Genomic DNA, 24,678 nt, shown 5'->3' with positions numbered 1-24,678 from the left:
CAGGTTGAGGCTGTGGTGGCTGTGAGTGTGCCACTGCACTCCAGCCTGGGCAACAGAGTGTGACTCCAACTTAAAAAAAAATTCTTACTAAAGCACTGGTAAGGAATAAAAAAAAAACACTGTTCTTGGACACTGGTCATCCCAGCTTCCTCGGCTCTCATGATAATGCTCTCCCCGTAGCTCTGGCCGGTCCCTGGGTGTCCACTCTGTGTGGTCTCCTCTCTCTCTGTTCTTGTCTATGGATGTTCCCCTCCTGATTTAATGTCCCTGTCTGGCCGAGGATGACTCCCAGGCCTGTGTCTCCAGCTCAGAACTCTCCCTATGGGAGACTCACAATCTAGCTGTCTGTCCAGCTGGAAGCTCTTTGGGTTCAAAGTTGAGTCATTGGTTTCTACCCACGTCTGCTTCTTTAATTTGGTGTTGCTATCATTCAGCTGAAAATGGGAACTGGGGTCATCCTTCCTTGCTGCCTGTCTACCTCCCACCTAACAGATGCTGTTGATTTTACCTCCTCTAGGTATTTCTAGCCACTGTCCCTCTTCTGTTCCCACTGCCGGCACCCTGGTTCAGGTCTTCACTGACTCCTGCTTACACCGGAATATCTTCCTAGCTGATCTTCCATTTCTTGGCTTTCCTCCTCAAATCCAGCTTCCTTGAAGCTGCCAGATTGCAAACTGTCTCTCCCATGCCTGATCTTTCTATAGCACCCCTGACATGGAGGCTGAACCTCCTCTCCTCCTCCCTCCTCTACCTGCCTGCCTCCCTCTCTGTCTGGACACCGCTTCCTCCTCCTCACCCTGGAGTCTTGCCTCTGCAAGGTCCTCCTGCGTACTCTGTCCAGCACAGTAATTCACGCCTGCAGTCCTGGCACTTTGGGTGGCCTAGGTAAGAGGACCGCTTGAAGTCAGGAGTTTGAGAGCAGCCTGGGCAACATACGAGACTCCGTCTCTACAAAAAATTAGCTGGACATAGTGGCATGCACCTGTAGTCTCAGCTACTTGGGATGATGAGGCAGAAAAATCACCTGAGCTCAGGATGTCACGGCTGCTGCACTCTAGCCTGAGTGACAGAGTGAGACCCTGACTCTAAAAAAAAAAAAAGAAAGCCCAGTTTCCAAATAAGATCACATTTTTGGGGTGCTGGGGGGCTAGGACTTCAACTTATCTTTTTCTTGGAGACACACTTCAACCTATAACATTGAGTGACACCCGCTTATCCTGAGTTTGCCAAGCCTCTAAGTCCCTAAGGTCTCTGGGAACCCCTCTCTAATTCAGCCAGAGTTCATGTCCTGTCACCTGGAAGGGACAGAACTTGAGTGAATGGGAGCAGTCCTACATGGCTCTCCCACTGGGATCTGCTGGGTCCTGGGGTCCATCTCCCTGCAAAGCATTGCCCAGTCCTGTCTAGGATTGAGTCTTTGGTTCCCCCTAACCTTTGTCACCTCATTCAGCCTTGAATCTCAGCTTCCCAGCCTTGTCTGATTCCTTTGGGCTGCTGTAACAAAATATCATAGATTAGGTGGCTATAAACAACAGATATTTATTTCTCAAAATTCTGGAGGCTGGAAGTCCAAGTTCAAGGTTTTAACATAAGAACGTGGGGCGAAGCGGGCACACACATTCCGTCTCTAAAAGTCTGTGCGGGGTTTTTTGCTGACCCAATCCTTCTGACCTTTTTTTATGTCCTGTTAACAGCACTTTGGGCTCTAATCTATGTGTAGAGGACACTTGTGTGTCCACTAGCTTGTGTGTGCTGCTCCCAGGAAGGGCCAAGCCCTGTTCATCTTTAAGTGCTCTGTAATATCTCTGAGAGAATCCTAACAGCTTCACACTACTCTGCAAACCCATTGTATGACCAGAGACAAAGTCTCGCCAAGATGCCCAGGCTGGTCTTGAATGCCTGGACTCAGGCAATCCTCTCGCCTCCACCTCCCACAGTACTGGGATGACAGGTGTGAGCCATCGTGCCTGGTTCCAACCTATTTCTTAAGGTGGAATGTGAGGAAATTGTGTCAGTATTCATTCATTCATTCATTCATTCATTCCCCAGACATTTAATTCTGGCATCAGGCATTGTGTGGATTGCTAGGGAGAGGGCCAAGGAGTCTGTGTCTGGCAAGGGAGATAGAAGGTCAGCAGATCTTTGTGACCATCAGTGCTCCTTGCTGAGGTCACGGACATGACCTTATGAGGAGAGAGTCCCTTTAAGCAGAAGGACGATGGGTGTGGCAAGGACGATGACAAGGGCCATGCTGTGGGGGGTGCGTCCTGGGAGTATCTGGGCGGTGGGGTGTCCAGTAGGGCGTTGTGAGCTGAGTTTTACAGGATGAGAGGAATGAGGGCAAGTGGCCTTCACACGCAAGCCCTCCCTGTCGTTCCAGCATGCCAGCCCCTGCCCACTCTGGGCCATGCGCTTCAGTCTGCAGGAGCACTGGCTTCTTCAGCACCAGGGGGCAGTGTTGGCCCTGAAATCCTCCCTCACTGCCTTCCAAGGAGGCCGGGACAGAGCAGCCACCTCCTCACCAGCGGGCTGTCCTCTTCCTCCCACTCCCCTCCAGGTCTTCAGGACCCCTCCCTCGCCTCCTTTCTCTGAGGTCCCCTTTGTCCCCCAGCCCCCAAGTCCCACAACGCCAGTCGTCTCAGTGCCACCCTCTCCTTCTCTGTGAGCCTTTGAATGGAGGGTTGCCAGGGGTGATGAGGACATACTGGCGCTGTCCCTAGTACAGCTCCGGAGCCCCTGGCAGCGTGGAGGCCCCAGGCCCAGAGCCCAGTGGCTGAGCATTAGCGAGTGTCCATGCTGTCTCTTTCTGTCTTTGGTATTGCCTCCCTCCTGTCTTCTGTGTCTGTCCCCTGCATTGTTTCCAGTGTCCTCTCTTCCGCTCCCCCTGCCCAGAAATCTCAGCCTCAGCCTGTCCTCCACTGGGCACTTTGATATTGGCCATTGCTGCCCTGAAAGCCAGGCAGAGTCCTTTCATCTGCCCCCGTTGGCTGCCAGCCCCGGGCCCATCGGACACGTTTAGGACAGAGCAGACAGCCTGGAGAGAGCGGCGGCCCCATCCGTCAGAGCCGCTGCCGCCATAGCACCAAGTTCTCTGCCAAGAACCCTTTCTGGTTCTGACCTGCTTTCACTGGCAGCTGCAGCGCCGGGCTGGGGGTGAGGGTAGAGCCTGGTGGGGGTGCAGGCGCTGGGTGGCATTAGGAAGCAGGTATGTAGGAGCCTTTAGTCTGGAGATTCTTGGGCCTGATTCTGAAACGCAGTCCCTCCTCGCCCCCTCTGGCTGCTCTCCAACACACCTCTGAGATGGATTTGCTGAGGGACTTTGGAACTCTGCTGGGCTCTCAGAACTGACACACCGGCCAGCCACCCACAAAGCAGGGCCTTGCCTCTCCCTCTGTGGTTCCTTGCCCACAGCTGCCCTCTGAGGCTGCAGGAGATGCCACGTGAGACAGGGATATTTAGGGCGGAAGTGATGCGGGTCCCAGAAGGAAGATTCCGGGGCCTGCTGCTTGGCTGCAGCAGCTGGTAGGGGGTGCCCTACCCGATCCCCAGCAGAACTGCTCTGGCCGAGAGCAAAGCGGCCACGTTGTCTGGACCAAAACTTGGGCGACGATGGCTTGTCAGTGGCATTTTTGTGCTGCCCTCATTGCAAGAGGCAGCCGGGAGGTGTAGCTGAAGTCTGAAGTAGCTGGATTTCCAGAGACATTTTGATGATTTATAGGACAGATTGAAACTGTCCTGGCTTATCTGGGACACATGGTCGATGGCTCTTGTAGGAAGCACAGAGTGCTGCTGGTGGCCCTGCTAGAGTCTAGGACAGAGACGGACGGTGTTTATGAGGAGTGGGCCTGTGGTTTCCAAGTGCCTGTCACTGTGCTTCTGGTGAAAGCCATGCCTTATTCCTGTACTTAGGTGGAGACACCATAAACCTGGATGGGCCAGGGCTCCTGCCCTGGAGGGAGGTGTACCAAGTGACTCCGGTCTGGCGCTGCCGGTGATTGTGGTGTGTTACTTACTCCCACTGCACCTGGTTCCTTATCTGTAAAGGGAGATGATTAGGGGCTGTGAGGGTTACATGAGTGAGTCCATGTGACACACCCCGTGCATCCTGATGCCTGGTACAGAGCACGGCTCTGCTCAAGTCGCTGTTCCCTGCTGACACAGAGGTGGAGCTCAGTAAGTGATTGTGTGACAGAGAAGCAGGCAGCTCATAGACGGACCTACTGCCCCAGTGCTACAGGTGGTTGCAGGCACCTTCCTGACTCGGTGATGTCACGCCCTTCTGGAAGGGGGAGTGTGAATTTACAATCAGTGTTGGAGGAGAAAGCTGACACTCTGAGAGGAGTGAAACTGTCTATAGAGTCGCCCTGAGAGGCCACAGGGGAAGAAACAGGTGCTCCCGACATCCCTTGCTTCACTACGACTCATTCCTGCTCTCAAGGAGTTATTTACACGTCCCAAGTGACAGTCAAAGCTGTCTTATTTCCCTGTCTCTTATGCACAACCCTAGGCCAAGAAAAGGGATCTGTCAGCTGGCATTTGCAGAAAATAGCAAATGGGTCTCTGGGCTGTCAGCTCTCCGGGGAGGGGACAAGGCGAGGGATCTTTGGGTGATGGTGATGCTTTTCTCCTGTTCCTCATCTCCCCCTCCTCCGAGGTCAGAAAGGGGGAGTTTTGCTTGTATGTGTCACCAGCAGCAAGCGAGGCAGTGTGGTGTCCCCTGAAGCATGTGACATGACGGCTGCTGTAATCCCCAGGACCCGCCTCCCCACCTGCGGGGGCCCAAGGCTTGGCAAGTTGCAGCTCAGCTTGAGGGGGCAGGAAACAGTTCGGGTCAGTGGATGCAGCCCCATCTGGGGGCTTTCCGAGAGGCTGTGTTCGGTTAATGCGGCCCTTGGCATTTTTAAGGAAGCTTCTCAGCCAAACTGTCAACAACCTGGAGGACCTCTTGATTACCATCCACCAGCCAAATACCCACAAAGAAGGGCACAGCCTGGGGCTGCAGTGGGAGTCTGGCCCTGGTCCCACACTCCTCCCCGTGCCCGGCCATCGCCTGTTCTGTATCCTGCTGGGAAGATGACAGGATGCTCCTGGAACAGTGCCAGCCAGAAGGGCCACAGGCTGGAGCTGCTTTCTGGGAAGTTACCATCGTGAGGTGGAGAGAGGCTGGCACACTCTAGGGTGCCTGGGCTTGGTCTAGTACAGGCTGGGGGACCAGAGGTCCCATTTAATACCAGAGGCGGAGCTTCTGGGGGCTGCAGGAACACTCCCCACCTTCTACTGATGCCCCTGCTCTGGTGCTCTGGTGCTCTGGTGCTCTGCTTCTCGCCATCGAGTCTGGTCTCCACAGGTGCTTCCAAGTGCAGAGCTTCCTCCTCCACGCCCCACACGCTGTGCAGAGCCTCCCCGCCTCAGCTTTGGGGGATGGTGTGAGATCTGGAAGCAGGGGGGATCTGCTCACCCAGTGCTTCCTTTTGGACCATCCCAGGCTCCTCAAACTCAGTACACCGAAGATGAGCTTATTTCACCCAAAGGCCCTGTTTCTGGAGCAAGGGCTCTGCAAGGTGGCCACACCTGTCCGACTTGGTTTCTCCCAGCTGACACTGATTCTGGAAAGGCCTTGGTATCAGATCTGAGAGGACAGTGGGGATGATAAGGAAAATCTGGGTTCACCAGGCTTGAAGAAGGGTGCAGGAATAAGGTGGTGTGTTTACTCATCTTTCTGTCTGCAGGACTTGTCCAGGGCCTGGCATGGGTGGGGTGGGGGAGAGGCAGGTTGGTGGCAGGGGTCTCGTGTGACTGCAGTGGTGAGCTGAGCCACAGAGCGTGCCTAGGCTCTGAGGGACAGTGTGACCCTCACCCTCCACCATTCTCAAGTAACCCCTCCCGTCCAACCCTTCCAGACCCACACTGCCTGCTGGCCGACATTGCTGTGCCTTTAAAATCTCACGTGGCGGCGTGTCCTAAGTCCATCACAGAAGCCTGACCTCTGCTCTGTGGCTTGTTCTTCTGCCTCGGACCACCTCCCTCATAATCTTGCCCAGTCCCTCGGGGGGTCACAGGAGCAGGATGTGGGCTGCGGATCATCCACTCCCTGCATGGCCCAGCCTCCCGCCTCCCCTTCTCTCCCAGGCAGCCAGCGGCCCATGCCGGCCTCTCGGCCCCAGGAGGCTGGACACTGCTCAGGGGCACCCCTTCCCCTGATTTCAGGCTTGGCCACAGCCCAGGCCTCCAGCAGTCTGGTGCTGGAGAACTTTGTATTCTGGGGCCAGTGACCTCAGGCAGAGCAGCGGCTGACTGCGGCTTCTGTGGCACCGTCCTCTGTCCTCCTGGAGGCTGGTGCAGGGTGAGTGCTCTGGGCAGGTGCAGCCCTGCACCTGACCCTCCACGCTGCCTCTGTCAAGGCTGGGTCCTCCTGTGCAAAGTAGCTGTGAGCACTGAGGGCAGGTTTCTGCATGTGACAAGAGCACCCAGTGTGCCTGGGCTTATGGGTTTGCCCTGAGTGTGTGCATGCAACATACATGCTGGGTCTCCTATTCAGCAAACTCTGCTAAGCATCTCACGTGTGGTGGGCCCGGCAGGCTCCATGTGCTGCCCTGGGACCTGGAGGGCACCTGTGGGGGTGTCGTGAAAAGATCAACATGAGCTGGGGTGTGGTGTGAGCGGGAGGGGGCTGGTGCGAGCGCAGGCCTGCGAGTGCAGGCCTCTGGTTGTGGGGGCTGGGGACTCCGCTTCCATTCCTGCGTTCATCTGGGAGGAGAGGGCAGCAGGAAGACAGTGACTGCTGTTGCGCAGGTCTCGAGGTGTGCCGTCTCAGCCCCCAGGATGACCTGTGTAGAGTGGGACGGCAGAACCCAATCTTACAGATGAGAAAACTGGAGCCCTACAGGTGTCCAAACCACAGAGCTGGGCAGAGAGGGCTGGGGTGGACCTGGGCCTGCTGACCACGGGCCTGTCCTCAGCTGTGCCGGGAGGGGACTGCTCTCTGCCCCACTGCCCGCCTCCTCTGACATCAGCCAGAAGGCCCTGACCTTTTCCCTTCTATAAACATCTGCTGGGTGCACTGCCAGCCAAAGGACTTCTGTGCCCCAGGGACTGGTCCATTCGGGTCCCAAGACCAGACCTGCTTTCACTTCCTTGTGCAGGGACTGCCCACGGCCTCGGGTTCCTTATGAGAGGAGATTGCCAAGGAATCCTAGCCCACCAAGAACAAATGAGGATCAAATGCAAGCATGCGTGTGAGAGGGTTTGCCAAGGCCGGCAGTGGGTATTTCAGCACGCTGTTGTTTTCCTGACTGTGAGCTAAGGAGAGGCACTTGGTGGCACGCTGTAGGACAGGATTCAGCCTTCCAGAGGTTCTCGAGGTGACTGGTCTTAACGTATCTTCCAAGGAAATTTCTTTCTCTACCTGGAAAAGAAAGTGGGGAGTGAGTGTGGTGGTGGGGGGGGGCAGTAAAAATGACCTATTTACCCACCAAACAAGGGGTGCCCAGGTGGTCATGGAATACATCTACCCACGTAGGGGAGAAATACAGGGCCTCCCGGAAATAACTTGAATCCTCCCCGGAGGTTTGAGACTCTCGATGCCAGTGGGCTGCTTCCTGCTGTGAGGTGCTCACCTGTAGACAGGGCAGGCTCACCTGGACTGCAGGTGAACCAGGGGCAGGTTCCAGGCTCCTGGGAGACCAATCAGCAGCTCCCCTTAGCTTTTTCCTGCTAAGGTCTTCCTGTCCCCTCTGCATATTTCTTCTTTTTTTCTAATTATAAATAATACATCCCCAATGGAGAAAATATGGAAATTTTCCATATGGAAATACAGAAAAGCATAAAGGAGGAGGAAAAAACAACACTGCACCAATTCTCTGGCACGTGGGAGTGAGTAGGGTGGCATGCCGACATAGTCCTGCAGTTGTTGTCATTGCTTTAAAAAAACTTCATGAGATCATGTTATTTATCTTTAAATTGTCTTGGCTTTGCATATATCACAAGCATTTTCCTTGTCACCCACACCTGCGCAAACGCATTCTTTTTAATGGTCATGCAATTTCTGCCTAGGTTCCAGTGTGTCGGATCTTGAAATCGTTTCCCATAATTTGCTCTTGTAAATAATGCTGTCTGGAACATCTTTCTGCCTATGTCTAGGTTGGGTTGGGTTCTAGGATGGTCATGACTGGGCCCAGGGGCATACACATCTTGAGGGTTCTTGACAGGTTTTGCAAACAGTTTCCCAGAGCTGCTGCCCTGATCACCAGACAGGGCCTGAATGTTGGCACCTCCAACCCTGTTGCCACCTCCATAGGCAGAGGGCACTCTGTTGTGTTATTCCGAGCATCTTGCTTTCTGGTGTGGTGAAACTGGTTAAGGCCACTCATTGGGCACTCGTGTTCTCTGTTGCTGCTCTTGTCCTAAGGGCGCTTTCGACTCAGCCCTCTCCCGGCTCTGAGCATAGTAGGCATTTGGTGCCTGGGAATGAGGGTGAAATGTACACCCACGCCTGCTCGCTGGTGCCAGCGTCTCCTGCTCCCTGCTAGGAAAGAACGGCCTGGGCCCTCCTCGTGGGCGGTATCCCGTCACCTGCCCAGAGCAGGGCTCAGCACCAGGTCAGCTGCTGGTAGATCTGCGAGTGGGAGATAACAGGCAGATGGGCCCTCACATCTGCTGTTCATTCTGTTCCAAGGGGGCGCATTCCACACCCAAGCTCCCTGCAGCGCGCCCGTGTGCAGCAGGGACCAGTCTGTGCACTCCGGACTTATCTCTGCCAGCAGCGTTCGTGGGGGATGGCCCCTCACTTGTCATTCTGAGAGGATTTCAGGCTTACAGTCGAGTTGCAAGAGTAGTACAAAGGATTCTCTCCTACCCTCACCCAGATGCCCCCAACACGAGTCTTTGATTCATTGTTCCCAGGTTTTCCCTGAGCCACTGGAGTGTCACTTGGAGCCTTGATGCTGCTAAACTTTTTAATCTGTCGTGGTGTTTCCTAAAAATGAGGATGCTGTCTAACATAACCACAGCCCGGACTGAGATCAGGACGCTAGCGTCAACACAGTGCGGTTCCATCTACAGACCTTATTTAAAATTTGTCCGCGGTTCCCTAATGTCATTTATAGCAACAGAAACCCAGGATCATGTGGCATTTAATTGTCTCTTTAGTCTCCTTTAATCTGAAACGTTCTCGAATCTGTCTCTCATGGCCCGTGACACGTTTGGTGAGTCCAAGCCAGTGTGTGGAATTTCCCTTCCTCTGGGCCTGCCTCTCGCCTTCTAATGGGACTGAGGACGCTTCGTGTCCTTGTCGGTGGACGGTGTCAGGAGGCACGTGATGACTCTTTGGTGCTAGCGATGTGAACCGTCATCTCTGGGCCACGTGGTGTCTGCCAGGTTTCTCCACTTTGTGATTAGTCAAAGGCAAGGTAGATTTTGGAAAGATGAGGAGCCTGGAGCCCAGCAAGGTTACCCTCCCTACCCAGGTTGGGGTCCGTCCTGGGTGCCCCTCTCCATGTCCTGTGTATACATGGTGGCCCCTTCTAAGTCCCCATCTGACCCTGCCCCTGGGCGTGCACTCAGCTCATGCCCGTCCTGAGAGCGCTCGCTTCTGCCCGAGGACTTTGCCCTCTGGTTTCCCCTCTTTCTCCCGGAGGCGACCCCCTCGGTCTCCTTGTTGGCTTTTCCTCCTCATTCAGGCTTTCAATTGTTGGACCCGAGGGTAACAGGACTGGCCCACTTCTCCTCTCCTGCATGTCCCCTCTGTGGCTTCAGATGCCACCCACTGTGACGCCGCCCAGGTCTTTACCCCAGCCCTTCCCGCTTTGCTCACTCGTCCTTCCTGGAGCAGAAAAGTCACCTCTGCTCACCCGTCCAGGGTTTCTTCCCTTCCCTTGTCCTCGATGATGAGTCTCTCAGTGCATCTTGTCTGTTGAACCCCCAGACATCTCGCTATCCCACCCCAATGTCCATGGCTTCCACCCTTTCCGAAGCTCTGTGTCTTCAGCTTCTGGTTGCCCAGACATGTGCCGTCTGTCGGGCCCCATTGCCCGCCATTCCAGAGAGATCTTTCTGACATGCAGTCCTGCCCACAGCCCGAGGGAGGCCTCGACCCCCAGGCCCTGCCCACGCCTTCAGCCCTACCTCATGCCGCGGGGTCCTGCCCTCCCCACCCTCCACCTCTCGGCCTCATCTCTCTAGAACGCACCAGCTCACTCTTCCTCAAGGTCTTTGCACTTGCTGTTCCTTCTAGCTGGTGTGCTTTTCCTGTAGATCTGTGAATGGCCAGCTTCTTCTTCCCATTCTGGTCCCAGTGTATATATGCCCTCCTCAGAGAGACCTTTGCTAATACTCAGCCCCAATACCCCATGCTGCGTCACTCAAAAAATGTCACCATTTCTTACCTGTGTGGCCCTTTCATGCTCTCACATGGACCTATGCACATCTTGTTTTTCGTCTCCTTTCACTGGCATGTGCCTTCCATGGGAGCGGAGCCCTTAACTGTTAGTTCCCGAGACAGCTAAGGCCCAGAGCTGAGGCCCTCTCCCCCGGCTGTCGGTCTCTCCCCTTCTTCTCTCTCCTACTTGTTTCCTTGTATCTTCTCTTCTTTCTCTTCTGTCTTTATTTTCCCTTCTCCATACTGTTGGTCATAATCAGACACTAGGGTTTTTGCAATTTTTGTTTTATTTCTTGAGTATGGTTATATGGTTCTTACTTAAAACAAAATGGCTGAATTGAGTGTTCTAAGCTTTGAGTGAGGAATGAACAAGATGGTTAGGGGAGGCACTGAGGCCAGGGGAGGAGACGGAATTCTGGTCCAGGCTCTGCTGTGGGCAGCTGTCCTTTTAGACTTGTCTGGGCCTTGGTTTCCCTTCATTTGTAAAATGAAGAGCTAGCTGACCTCTGAAGTGTCTTTACATTCAGAATGTAAGTTGCCCTCAGTTGATTTTTTTTTTTTTTTGAGTTGGAGTCTCACTCTGTTGCTCAGACTGGAGTGCAGTGGCCGCTCCCGGCCACCGCAGCCTCGACCTGCCAGGCTCCAGCAGTCCTTCCGCCTCAGCCTTCCAAGTAGCTGGAACTACAGGCGTGTGCTACCACACCCGTCTAATTTTTTGATTTATTGTAGAGATGAGGTCTCGCTGCCCAGGCAGGTCATGAACCCATGGACTCAGGCAATCCTCTCGCCTCAGCCTCCCAAAGGCGCAGGATTACAGGCTGAGCCACCAAGCCCGGCTTAACTATTTTTAAGCGCACTGTTCACTGGCATTAAGTTCACTTGCATTGTTGTACAACAATCACCCGTCCAGCTCCAGAGCTCTTTTCAACCTGCAAACCTCAAACTCTGTCCCCATTAAGTACTAACTTCCCATCTGTGTGTCGTCCCACCCCTCCCCCCAGCCCATGGTACCCACCATCTTACTTTTTGTCTCTATGGACTTGGCCACTCTGGGACCTCATGTAAGTGGAACCTTACGATATGTCTTTTTTTTTTTTTTTTTTTTTTTGAGTTAGGGTCTTACTCTGTCACCTAGACTGGAGTGTAGTGGCACAATCAGGACTTACTGCAGCCTCAGTCTCCTGAGCTCAAGCAATCCTCCTGCCTCAGCCTCATGAGTAGCTGGGACTATATGCATACACCACCACACCCAGCTAATTTTTATGATTTCTTGTAGAGACAAGGTCTTGTTATGTTGCCCAGACTGGTCTCCAAATCCTGGGCTCAAGCAGTCCTCCTGCCTTGGCCTCCCAGAGTGATTACAGGCATGAATCACCAAGCCCCATCAAATTTTTTTTTTTTTTTACAGCACTTGTAACTGATGTATTTCACTTGGTTTTGGTTGATTTTTATTAGTAATTTATTTAGTGGCCCTCAGTAAAAAGGAAGGTTTCTACTGCTGTTTGAAAAAACCTGCATTTTTTTTTATTTTTTATTTTTTTAAAACCTGCATTTTCACTAAGCCAAGGCTTCTTCTAAGAGAGCACCTTGGGCCGGGCGCGGTGGCTCAGCCTGTAATCCTAGCACTTTGGGAGGCTGAGGCGAGAGGATTGCCTGAGCCTGGGGGTTCAAAACCAGCCTAGGCAACTTGGTGAGACCTCAAAAAATAAAAAAAATCACAAAAACTAGCCAGGCGTGGTGGCATGCATCTGTAGTTCCAGCTACTACTTGGAAGGCTGAGGTGGAAGGATTGCCTGAGCCCAGCAGGTCAAGGCTGTGGTGGCCATGAACATGCCTCTGCGCTGTAGCCTGGGCGACAGAGTGAGAGACACCAACTCAAAACAAAGAGAGTAACTTGATGAGGACCAGCTCATCTGAGAAGCCAATCATTACCTTCATTTCCTAGGCAGCCGGGGCCAGAGGGACATGGGGCAAGTTTTGGTGAGGGGGGTGCCTGGGCAGAGCATCGAAGGGGTCAGACAATGAGGGTCCGCCTTCCATATCCACACAGAGCCTCTCGATGGCTTCTGAAATTGCTTTAAGAGCTCAACGTAGCCAGGCTCGGTGGCTCAGCCTGTAATCCTGCGCCTTTGGGAGGCTGAGGTGAGTGGATTGCCTGAGCCCGCGGGTTCGAGACCCGCCTGGGCAGCGAGACCTCATCTCTACAATAAAATAAAAAAAATCAGCCAGTCGTGGTAGTGCATGCCTATAATTCTGGCTACTCGGAAGGCTGAGGCGGAAGGATCGCCAGAGCCCAGCAGGTCGAGGCTGCGGTTGCTGGAAGCGGCCACTGCACTCCAGTCTGGGTGACAGAGTGAGACTCTAACTCAAAAAAAAAAAAAACACAAAAAAGAGCTCAACGTGTTGCATTTCAAAGGTTTCAGTGAGTATCGGAATATTAGGGTAAGCTTGGGGTCCTATTCGGGCTTGGACTACACCAGGAAATGTTGGGCTTGGCCAGGAATTGAAGAGGGAGATGGCACCGATGTGGAGTCATCGTGGGGTTGGGAGAGGGACCCTGTGTCTGGGCTGCCTCGGTGCAAGGCTGCTCTCACCTGGGCTCTGACTTCCCTCCCCAGATGCTGAAGTTCCGAACAATCCACGGGGGCCTGAGACTCCTGGGTATCCGCCGAACCTCCACCGCCCCCGCTGCCTCCCCAAATGTCCGGCGCCTGGAGTACAAGCCCATCAAGAAAGTCATGGTGGCCAATAGGGGTGAGCACCACGGGGCCAGTGAGAGGAACTTGGGGGCCAGCCCCAGCCTTGGTGTTCTTTTCCCACCTGCTGTTGTAGGCCCTGGCTCCCTGCACCCCCTTTCTGCTTCTCCTAGGACCCAGGATCTAACTTCTCGTCCCCTTGCCCCCAGGCGAGATTGCCATCCGCGTGTTCCGGGCCTGTACGGAGCTCGGCATCCGCACCGTGGCTGTCTACTCAGAGCAGGACACGGGCCAGATGCACCGGCAAAAGGCAGACGAAGCCTACCTCATCGGCCGCGGCCTGGCCCCTGTGCAGGCCTACCTGCACATTCCCGACATCATCAAGGTGGCCAAGGTGAGCTGCCTGGCGCACAGGGACCAGGCAGCCTGGGTGTCTCTTGAGGGCATCCTGGAGGCTGGGACTGGGTCCTGTGCCGTACCCAGCGCCCTGCCAGCCAGCAGGGTGAATGAGTGGATGAATGGACGGATGGATGGATGAATGGAGCCGAGCAGGAGAGGCTGGGGAGGAGACTGACTGAGGCCTTGGAAGGGACTGATGGGTGCTGGCCTCTCCCTGACCGCCCCTTGCAGGAGAACAATGTGGATGCGGTGCACCCTGGCTATGGGTTCCTCTCTGAGCGAGCGGATTTCGCACAAGCCTGCCAGGATGCTGGGGTCCGGTTCATCGGGCCGAGTCCAGAAGTGGTCCGCAAGATGGGAGACAAGGTGGAGGCTCGGGCCATCGCCATCGCCGCAGGTGAATGCAGCGGGCAAGGCGGGGGCCATGCAGCTCCTGGAGAGGGGCCGGCTGGGACGTTTGTCTGGTTTGGCAGGGATTCCTGCCTGTTACAGACGCCCCCAATCTCCCACCAGGTGTCCCTGTCGTCCCCGGCACAGATGCCCCCATCACGTCCCTGCACGAGGCCCATGAGTTCTCCAACACCTACGGCTTCCCCATTATCTTCAAGGCCGCCTATGGGGGCGGAGGCCGTGGCATGAGAGTCGTGCACAGCTACGAGGTGGGTGAAGCACAGGCGCCCAGCCTGGGAGCGGGAAGGGCCGCCTGAGTGGCACAGGCAGAACCCGCTCTGGGAATGGGCAGTGGTTGGGTAGAGGGTGAGACACGGCTGTGGGGCCCAAGGTCTGCTTGGCCTTTGTCTTCCATCCCAGGAGCTGGAGGAGAATTACACGCGAGCCTACTCGGAGGCCCTGGCCGCCTTCGGGAACGGGGCACTGTTTGTGGAGAAGTTTATTGAGAAGCCACGCCACATCGAGGTGCAGATCCTGGGTGAGTGGAAGCATCCCCAGAGGCTTGGCCAGGGCAGCACATGGCAGAAGCTGAGAGGCCCCGATCCTGGTTCATGGTGGCCAGCCTTGGGAATGGGCCCTTGGTGACCCCACGCCCACCACGCACCAGGTTGGCCTTGTGCATTTAGATTCCGGGAAAAAATTGAGTGCAGTTTCCCTTGCTTCCCAGGGGACCAGTATGGGAACATTCTGCACCTGTACGAGCGAGACTGTTCCATCCAGCGGCGGCACCAGAAGGTGGTCGAGATTGCCCCCGCTGCCCATCTGGACCCCCAGCTTCGGACGCGGCTCACCAGCGACTCTGTCAAACTTGCTAAGCAGGTGGGGTCTCGCTGTGTCAGAGATCTGAGGGCTGAGGGCACGGACGCCTCCCCGGGTGGAGATGTGTCTGCAGGCTCGCTTGGCCCCTTGCCCAGGCAGGCCTCATGGCCAGGGTGATGGGGTTTCCACGCGGTCAGTTTGTGGGAATCGGGGCAGCCCAGGGAGCATGGGAGGACGGGGCACGTGAAGGAGTCTTGGAGCTGGAAGCGGGTCCATGGCATCCTTTCTGTGCGACAGTGGAGGCACCTGGCCCAGAGGCCAAGCCTGGAGTCCAGGTGGCTGAGAAGAGGGAGGGAAGGAGCCCCGACTGCCCCCTCAGCCGTCTGCTGCACACCCTAGGCTTCTCGGTGGCATCAATTCACCCCTGGAATAAAGGGAGTGAGATTCAGTGTCAAGGTTAAGGGCTCTGATGAAGGTATCTCTTCCTCACTCACTCTTGACTGTCTCCTGCCTCACTCTTAGTACAATCTGTTTCCTCGCTCAGGTGCCTCTGCCGAGCTCTGCTCACCTGGCATCCCCAGTGGAGCGGTCCTGGGGTATGGAGGGGGCGGGAGGTGGCGAGCTGCTTCCCCCGCAGTGACCTGCCCCAGGCCTGGCCCAGAGGGCACCTGACATAGCTGGGTGTGCGGCAGGGTCCTCCTGCCTGCTCCTCTTCCCCGGCCTGCCTCCTTGGAGCCAGGTCTTCCCAATGGCCAGGCCCACGTGTCCCAGGTTACAGCCCCATGGCCTGGGCCTACTTCCTCCCAGAATTCCAGGCAGCCAGGAGGAGGAGAGAGGCCGAGGAGGACGGTGTAAGCTGAAAGCCAGGGTCTGCGCTCGCCAGCGAGTCTATGGCCACAGTTAACGAGAGGCGCTGATTAGGGTCTCATTGAGAGCCGAGGCTCTGGCTGCCTCATAGGAAGAGTGGTTTTGCCTTGAGCTTAGTCTTACTTATGGGCTTATGACATTTCTCATTCCGTATGGATTGGGGGGAGACGAGTAAATCTAGTTTGTGGTTTTGTGGGGTCAAGAGTGAAACTGAATTAGGGTTGAAATTTGAGTGAAAGTCATTATCTGTTGGTTCCTCTCAAATGACATCTTTTTGAGTGGTGGTGGCCAGAAGTGGTGACGCAGTAGACTAGAAGGAAACTTTCTGGAAACCCCTCCAAGGGTAAGCAGGATCTGGGAGGGGCCTGCGTCTCCAGGTCTGAGCCATGGGGAAGCCAAGAGAGCAGCGGGGAGACGGCTCCGTGTCTGGGGCAGGCGGGGCTCTGCCAAGTCCTCGTCCCCGCCGAACTGGGTGTGGCCCTCTGAAGCTACAGGGGGAGGCTGGAGCCCAGTGGAGTCCTTGCAGAAGTGTCCTGGCAGGGGCATGGCCTTAGGTCCTGAGCATGGGCCTCTGGGGGGTAAGGCTGGTGGTCGGCCTGCTGTCTGTGGGGACAGGCTTGCCGTAGGTCACTCTTTTAGGGAACCAGCTCGGTGGGTGGGGTGGGGTGGGATCTGTGTCCTGGGCTCCCGCCAGGCCCCTGCTGACACGGCCACCCCCGCAGGTGGGCTACGAGAACGCGGGCACCGTGGAGTTCCTGGTGGACAAGCATGGCAAGCACTATTTCATCGAGGTCAACTCCCGCCTGCAGGTGGAACACACCGTCACCGAGGAGATCACAGAGTGAGTGCAGCGGGACGGGGCGGAGGCAGGGTGTGGGAGGTGCCCGGAATGGCATTTAGATCTTGTGTAAAATTCACGTCTGGTGGCTCCCCAGGGTGGCCAGGAGCTCGCTCACGCTCCACTTTGGTGGAGGGCAGCGGAGGGCTCCAGTGCTTAATGTTTTTGAAAACCATCATTATAGAGTCTTATGTGGTTAGTGTGAGAATTAGCACAAAGGGGTGAATAAGAATGGTTCAGAGCCCCACCCCTCAGTCAGGACGCTGAGAGCGCATGGCCGGACACCTCAGGGTAGTACTCGAGGAAGGGACCCCTTGTCCCATGTTAGATGAGGAAACCAAGGCTCAGAGAGTTTGAGAGAGTTGTTCAAGGCCACACAGTGGGGACTGGAACCCAGGTCTCTCATTGGTCATGTCTCCAGCTGCGCCCACTCTGAATTTTTTGGTATGTTTCTTTCCGCTTTGGCTTACTTTGCTGTATGAATAGTTTGATGCAACTGACATGTTTGTATAGAATTTTTTTTCTGCTTTTTTTTTTTGAGTTGGAGTCTCACTCCATAGCCCAGGCTGGAGTGCAGTGGCACGCTCACAGCCACCCCAGCATCAGCCTGCTGGGCTCAGGTGATCCTTCTGCCTCAGCCTTCCAAGTAGCCGGAACTAAGGCATGCGCTGTCAGTTATCATTTGTGTACCCAAATCTTTGGCTTTGTCTCTGAGGCGTCCTGAAGATAAACACCTTGATGGGATCACCTGATCCAAGGATAAGCACGATCTTGCCGCAGCCTTCCAGATGGGCTGTACCAGTGTGTTCTCCCACAAGCAACGAGTGGAGACATGTTTTAAAAATCCACCTCGGCCAAGCATGGTAGCTCACACCTGTAATCCTAGCACTTTCTGAGGCTGAGGTGGAAAGATTGCTTGAGGTCAGGAGTTCAAAACCAGCCTTGGCAACATAACGAGACTTAGTCACTACCAAAAAAAAAATAGCCAGGCGTGGTGGTGCGTGTCTGTAGTACCAGCTGCTTGGGAGACTGAGGTGGGAGGATCACCTGAGACCAGGAGGTCAAGGCTACGGTGAGCCATGATTGTACCACTGCACTCCAGCCTGAGCGAGAGACCCTAACTCAAAAAAAATCTATAATTTATAAACAACAATTAGAATGGCTTTCATCATTTCAAGATACAGATTTTGAGTCATTTAAATGTTTGACCATGGCCTTGGGCCAGTCCATCTCACCGTTCATCTCATCTCCATTCCTGACTCTCATTCCGTCCCCAACCCCTGACCACACCAGAGGTTGAGGACGCTGCCAGGTGACTGCCTTTGCCCAGCGGGTGAAGGTTTAGAGTCAAGGCTGACGGTCTAGCCTTACACTCTGGCCCCATCCTACTGCTATGAATTATCATCAGTCTCGAACCTGCCAGCAGCATGCTGTCTTAAGGATTGAAACAGATGTCTCTGTTTGCTCTGCAGTAATAGTTTTGTGCCAGATGGATTGGGTTCGGGGTTCAGGTTCCTCCCAGGTCCCAAGTTGTGTGGTGCTTGGGTGAGCTACAGCCTCTCCGACCCTCGAGCTTTTCCTCTGATGGGATGACAGTGACTCTCAGAGTGTTGTTGTAGAGGTGAAGCCTGGGAGAGCACGGCCCTGTCCGTGGCAGGTAAACACGCCATCCACGCGATAAATGGTAATTAGTGCTGCTGCCATGAAGCGGTCTGGCAGGCAATACAAAACACGCCAGTGCAGCTCCCTTCCGTCCTTACCACAAGCCTCAGTGACAATAAATTTAAGAACTCGAGTATTTTTCGTAACAGCTGCACCACTTGGGTTTGTTACTGTACTTAGGATCATGGCAGTCAGTAAGGGTGAGCTTAGAAAACCATGCAGGCTGGATGTGGTGGCTCACACCCATAATCCCAGCACTTTGGGAGGCCGAGGTGAGAGGATTGCCTGAGCCCACGGGTGCGAGACCAGTCTGGGCACCTTGATGAGACCTCATCTCTACAGTTAAACAAAAAAGAAAAGAAAGCCATGCAAGGTGGGAGCCCTGTGCTCTAGTCATCTCTGGGGGTTCGGGGCATGAGCCCAGTGGGAGCGCGTGCCCCAGGAAGACAGTCCTGAGCCGGCCCCACCCGAGCAGGCCCCCCACAGCGTGGGTCCCGTTTCCGCGAGGCCGGCCTTCACGCCTGTTCTCTCACAAGCTGCGCCCCCAGCCACCTGCCCAGCAAAGCACGTGTGGCGCCAGGGATGGGGTGTCCGGATCCTCTGACTGCGGATGCCTCAAGTCTGGGCTTTGTGAAGGGAGGCCTCAGGGAAGGCGGGAAAGCAGAGACCCCAGGGTGGAAGCGGGCAGGGCGCGGGGCAAGGTCGCTTGGAGAGGGCCAGCCACATCATCGGCAGGGGGTGTGGGAGCAGGCAGGAGCCCGTGTTCCAGCGGCCGCTTTCCCAGCACCCACGCGGGAGCAGGGCAGGGGACAGGTGGAGACTGCGGGCAGCGTCGTGTCTGATGGGGACTGCCCCTTGCTACGGAGCCCTCGTCCACCCCTTGCCTCACGGTGCCTCCTCCTCCCATTTTCCGGGCCTTCCTGCAGTGTAGACCTGGTCCACGCCCAGATCCACGTGACCGAGGGCAGGAGCTTGCCCGACCTGGGCCTGCGGCAGGAGAACATCCGCATCAACGGCTGCGCCATCCAGTGCCGGGTCACCACCGAGGACCCTGCGCGCAGCTTCCAGCCGGACACGGGCCGCATCGAGGTAGGGACACTCCAGCAGAGCGGGTCGCTGGCACCGTCTGCGAAGGTTCTCCAGGGCCCCCTGGGGTGGCAGAGTCGAGTTGCGGTGGATGGGCAGCTGCACGGGCGTGGAGCACGTGGGAGCTCGGCACTGCCCAGTGAGCGGGCACATTCCAGGAGGAGGCAGGCGGGGCAGAAGGCAGGACCCCAGAGGCAAATCCCACCCTTGACCCTTCGGCCTTCCCTCAGGAGCCCAGAGCCCGCTGCCGGACTCTGTCCTGCTTTGTCGGGAGGGGTGAGGGGGACAGCAAAGGATTGGGCCCAGGTGTCCCAGGGGAGGGTGAGCCGAGCCCGGGGCCCACACGGAGGAGGGAGGGAGTCGGGGCGATGGCGGCACAGGAGGAGACCGAATGGCAGAGTTCGGGCCGCAGGGCCTGCGAGATGGTGGCCACGGCCGGCGGAGAGAGCTGGGGCGGGAGGGTGTGGGTGGCTGGGCAGGTTCCCGGCATGGCAGGACCCATGCCTCCTCCCAGAAGGCTTCCTGGAGCTTCTGTCAGCACCCCGAAAGCCATCCTCCCTCCCCCAGGCTCTGGACCCAGCGGTGGGGGAGCCCTCTGGCCTGCTGGGGGCCTGTGTGAAAGCAGCACCTTGCCAGTTCTGCGGTGGTCCCCCACCCCGCCACCAGCGTCCCTGAGGAAGTGGGACATGGAAGGCGCCCAGGTCCCATGCTGGAGTCTGGGGCAGGGGCCCTGGCCAGGGTGGGCATGGCGGAGAGAAAGGGCTCGAGCCGGATTCTGGGCTTCTGCGTGAAGCCGGCAGGATCGGGGGAGCAGGGGCTCTGGTTTCTGGGAGCATCAGCTGTGGCTTCAGCGGGGAGCTGGCCGCCTGCATCCTGTTTCTGGAAGGATCAGAGCCCGTGGGTGGGGGCAGCCCCAGGCCGCATGCTGCCCAGCGGCCCTGACTTCTCTGTCCACCCCCACGTCCATGGCCCGGCTCCTCAGAGCCTGGTTTACCACAGAATATTTTTAGCTGACAGTTCCTGCTCACAGCCGTGTTCACCCTTAAATATTTCATTAAGTTCCTTGTTATCGAACGCAGGCCTTTGCCCCTCAGAAGCGGAAACATGGTGCAGCGGGTGTCCCGAGCCCCCTGGGCTGCCCTCCCACACCCCCGGGAGGCGCCGCCTGTGGGAGCACTTTTGCCCGTGCCCGTCATGAGCACACACGTGTGCGAGTGTTGGGGCGACCCCGACACCCCAGCTGCTGCCTCCCTCTCCGGGATGCCCTCCTGGGTCCGCAGCCTGTCTCCCTGAGCCCTGACACTGCCCCACCCCTCTCTGTCGGGCGGGTGAGCTGGCACAGGACCTGGGTGCTCCCGTCTCCACATCCGGAACTTTCCCTGATTCTCAGTCTTTCCACATCTCCCTGTCTCCACCTTCCTCTTCGCCTCGTCCCCTCCTCTTCCTCCTCCTGGAGGGAAAGGGAAAGAAGGGAATGTGGGTGGACGAGGAGGCCTCCCCTCACCACCGTGTGTTAAAAACAAAGCAACCCCTCCGGCCAGCTTGCCTTTCGCCTCCTCCCCTCGCTCATGGGTCAGCGTCCCTGTCACCAGCATGTGCATTTCCCTGCTTGTCTGAGAGCCCTGTGCCACGTGCGAGTGGCACGTCTGCTTTGGTGGCTGGATCGCAGTGTCCAGCTCACAGCGGACGTATCCATGCCGTGGAACAGACTGGTGGCCACGAGAATGAGGGCAAGGCGAGAGGGCGGGCAGCCCCCTCACTGCGCCCGGGCTGGGCTGTGCACAAGCTGTGAGGCTGCAGGTCTCTCTCATCCTCGCTGGCTCCTGTCGGGGAACAGGCAGCCGTGACTGTGGGACTCAGAGGAAGGGGTGGGCTCTGGGTTTGGTGGCAGAAACAGAGCCAAACCCGCCAAGCCAGTTGGGATTTGCCCGTGGGCACCCCATGCCCGGTTCCCCGCACGCTGCGGGGCCCACGCTCAGCCCGCCCAGGGTGAGGGCCACAGGCTGACCCCAGCGTCCAACGCCGATCCTGATTTCTCGCCCCCCCCACAGGTGTTCCGGAGTGGGGAGGGCATGGGCATCCGCCTGGATAACGCGTCTGCCTTCCAAGGAGCTGTCATCTCGCCTCACTATGACTCCCTGCTGGTCAAGGTCATCGCCCACGGCAAAGACCACCCCACGGCCGCCACCAAGATGAGCAGAGCCCTTGCTGAGTTCCGCGTCCGAGGTGTGAAGGTGAGAGGCTGCAGCCCCCGCCCGTCTTTGCTCTGGCCCTCAGAGGGTCCCACAGCCGTTCGTGTCCTCGCCAAGGGGCTGGCGCGTGGTCCTGCCTCAGTCTTGCCCCTGACTTGGACTCTGTTGACGTCTGTGGCTCTCCTTGGCCTCAGCTGCACACCACACTCCCCTGGCTGCAGCCAATACATGGGTGCCAGGGTCTCCCCCTCCAAGCATCCTAGGAGCAGGCCAGGGCCCGGGAACTCTTCCTCAGATACTTTGATGCTCAGGCCTGAGGGCCTCCTGTCTAAAGTCTTGTTCTGGGGAGACTCACACCGTTTCCTGCCCCTCCAGGGTATGGGTCACCTGGAATATGTGTTAAACACGGCCAGGACCTCCTTCTGGAAATCCTGGTCCCACAGGCTTGGGCCGTGGCCCCAGAGCCTATGTTTGGAATAGGTCCCCGGGTGATTCTTTGTTTTGGGAAAACGTGGACACCCGGGCAAGAGTTCAAGCCCTGTTGGATGAGGTCACTTTGCATAGTCAGACCTTGCCAGCCCCCACCGCCCCTCCGCCCCTCCGCCTGGCCTGGCATTTGCAGTGCCAGGTGCTTCAGGGACAGCCAAGGAGTGTGGCGCAGCCGGGAGACCTGGGCAAAGGGCGGGGAGGCAGGTGGCTCCACCCCGGGCGGGCTGGCAGCTCGTGGCCTTTGTCTGGCCGTGGGGGCCGCCCTGCCAGGCAGGCGAGGCGCCTCCGTGCCCACTGCCTCTTTGCTGGGCTCCGTTACCAGCCTCTGTAGTGAGAGGGGTTCACCGCCAAGAAATGCTGCCTCGTCCTTTGAAACAGCACCTGCCCAGGTATTCCGTGGGTGCCGCCCTCACAATGGCAGGTCCAGAAGAGCCTGAGGGCGGGGCTCTGGCCCTCACCACTGTGCGAGCCCCTCCCTGTCTCCTTCAGGAGTCCCCACAGGGCGGGCTGTGCTGGGTGCCGGCCAGTGGCCTCTCAACTTGGCCTCGCCAACCTCCTTATGGTTCTTTCCAGCCCTGCCTGTCGTCTAGGCTTGGCTGGGTGGAGCATGTGGGCAGCGCTGTCCCCTAAGGGCCCCCAGTCCCCTCATCTGTCCACATAACTTGATGGCGTGTCCCAGCAGTTGCCCCAATGAGTGCCGAGACCTTTTGAAAGAGGCGCAGAGAAACTTCCGGGCCTGACCTTCCATGTTGGCCAGCCCGACTCCCTCAGGCCTGCAGCCTGAGAGGGGACAGCACGTCTTCCCGGTGTCAGGGTCTGCAGTCTCCTGAGGGAGCCTCTTTGGGTCCTTGTCAGGGGGTCCGTGTTCTGCACCCATGGCAGGGCCATGTCATGTCACCTTCCAACATAGTGTGTTCCACCTGCGTCTCGCTGTGGGGCCCTGGCGTTCCTGCAGGGGTGTGCTGTGGCAGCTCCGGGGTCAGGAGGGACTGTGTGGCCAGTGACGTGACCTGGGCTACCGCCATCCCTCGCCTGCCCCCACGCGTCGCTCCATGTTGCCACGGTGGTCCTGGCAGGTGCCTGTGCCCAGTTCCTCTCCTCCCTCCTTGCCCTCAGCACCCAGGTCCCACCTGTGTGCCAAGCTGGCGGCTCCCTGGGCCATAGGACTACATAGCTGTCCTGCACCCTGGAGGGCCCAGGAACACTCTCCATCTTAGCCCATCTCCCTGCAAGGTGGAGGACAGGACACCAGGGCCGGTGACCACAGGGCTAGCAGCTGGACAAACGCCTCTGGTGACTGGGGGTGCCACGGCCTCCTCAATGTGCGCCCAGACCAGACCTTTGGCTCTGCCGGGCCCCGAGCTTCCTGTCAATCTCCGACCCCTGCCACCACCCGAGAGGGGTCTAGCTCCCCTGCCTGTTTTGGTCGAGGCCCTTGTTCCTGTTTATTGGAACTGGGCTCTCTAAGCCCACATCCAGCTGTGTGTCCCGAGTGGGAGGGCGGGCACATGCATGTAAGTCAGCCTGCACACGTGTGCACATGCGGGCCCTACAGTGCCAGCCTCACCTGGGCTGCCCATCGCAGCTGTGTGGCACATTCACTGTGACCTAGGATGCCAGCACCCACCTTCTTGGGTGTGTCTGACCCTTGAGGGCTTGTGTGTGGCGTGCCCACCCCACCCAGAAACAGACGGTTCAGGAGGCCGCAGGCGCCATGCCTGGCTCAGGGGCTGCCAGGGCCTAGTTGGAGGCCCCAGCAGAGGGAGTGGGGCAGAGCGTGTCAGGGTGGGACTGGAGTAGGAGAGCAGCCACGCGTGTGCCCCCACCTGGCTATCTTCCTGCAAGGAAGAAGGCCACGCCAACTTTCTGAAAGCCCAGGGCAGGGCCACAGGGGACATCCCTGGAGCAGGTGGGAGCTGCTCTTTCTTGGGCCTGCAGTTCTGGCAGGAACCTTCCAGAGGGTGCTGGCTGCCAGCAGGGCAGTGGTGTTTCCAGCCCTTTCCAGTTGCTTTGAGGTGGCATCTTGCAAATCCAGAAGATGATCTGGGAGATAGTGGACAGAGCTGTCACCTATGGAGCCGTGGGGACTTTTTATCGAGTTGTGCTCAGAAGAATGCTGCCAGCCCAGGCGCGTTTGCCCAGAAGGGCCACGCTACCTTCTACCACCTCGCGCCGCCAAGACCAGCCCTGACACTGACTTAACCCACCACGTGCTGTAGGAAGGTGCTGGTGCCGCGTGCCCAGGCCTCACACACGCAGAGCACCGCATCCCGTCCCTGCCTGTAAGTCTTCAGCACTTACAGATATGCTTAAGTGCCTGGCAGCTTGCCCAAGCCCGTGGCTGCTCCAGGGCCCACCCAGCTCAGGAGACGCCAGGCCCGAGCCCTTGACCTCCACGGCCAGATGAGGCTGGAGGGCCCAGGCTGCCTCTCGTGGGCCTGGCAGCTCCGGGCCTGATACCCGTCCTGGTCGTGTGCCTCTATCAGCCGCCATGTTCCCTCCTCCCCTTCCAGACCTAGCCAGATGAGACCAGAGACTAGCACTGAGGTGTCCCCAACAATTTTATTATAAATAAAAACAAGACTCCCACTGGGTGGCTGCAGCCCCTGCTGTGGTGGCTGTGAGCACCTGTCCGAGGGACGTGTCCCCTTACCCTAGTCCGGAGGCCAGAGCTGAGGAAAGGGCTCCCTGCCCCGCCAAGTACACAGGAGAGCCTGAGGTACCAAGAGTAAAAACCAGGGAGGGGCTTCCGAGCCAGGCGGCGGCTTCGGGCCCAGTGCCCGCAGCGCTGCTGGCTCCTCGGAGCCCGCGGGGCACGCCCCGTCACACCACACTCTCCTCCAGCCGCTCTGTGCTGCCCCCCAC

The 24,678-nt window shown here is 57.4% G+C and overlaps 1 protein-coding gene across 1 annotated transcript in view; it reads left to right on the top strand.

The window, feature by feature from the left end:
- The window catches only part of LOC103265826 (pyruvate carboxylase, mitochondrial), a gene marked incomplete at its 3' end in the record, with an annotated part of 101,555 nt that extends 80,189 nt beyond the window's left edge, over window positions 1–21,366 (top strand). The window contains exons 3-11 of the mRNA XM_021715226.1: window positions 12,994–13,129; window positions 13,281–13,465; window positions 13,702–13,867; window positions 13,984–14,129; window positions 14,281–14,398; window positions 14,588–14,739; window positions 16,269–16,387; window positions 18,973–19,135; window positions 21,184–21,366. Coding sequence (XP_021570901.1) covers window positions 12,994–13,129; window positions 13,281–13,465; window positions 13,702–13,867; window positions 13,984–14,129; window positions 14,281–14,398; window positions 14,588–14,739; window positions 16,269–16,387; window positions 18,973–19,135; window positions 21,184–21,366 — 1,368 coding nt within the window. The remainder of the gene's footprint in view (window positions 1–12,993; window positions 13,130–13,280; window positions 13,466–13,701; window positions 13,868–13,983; window positions 14,130–14,280; window positions 14,399–14,587; window positions 14,740–16,268; window positions 16,388–18,972; window positions 19,136–21,183) is intronic.
- Window positions 21,367–24,678: the final 3,312 nt, after the last annotated feature.

This window comes from Carlito syrichta, unplaced genomic scaffold (genome assembly GCF_000164805.1).
Source record: "Carlito syrichta isolate Samal-C Ts95f unplaced genomic scaffold, Tarsius_syrichta-2.0.1 Scaffold306867, whole genome shotgun sequence".
In the NCBI taxonomy this organism is placed as follows: Eukaryota; Metazoa; Chordata; class Mammalia; order Primates; family Tarsiidae; genus Carlito; species Carlito syrichta.
Note: the sequence above shows the minus strand (reverse complement) of the source record. Positions and strands in the feature narration are given on the sequence as shown.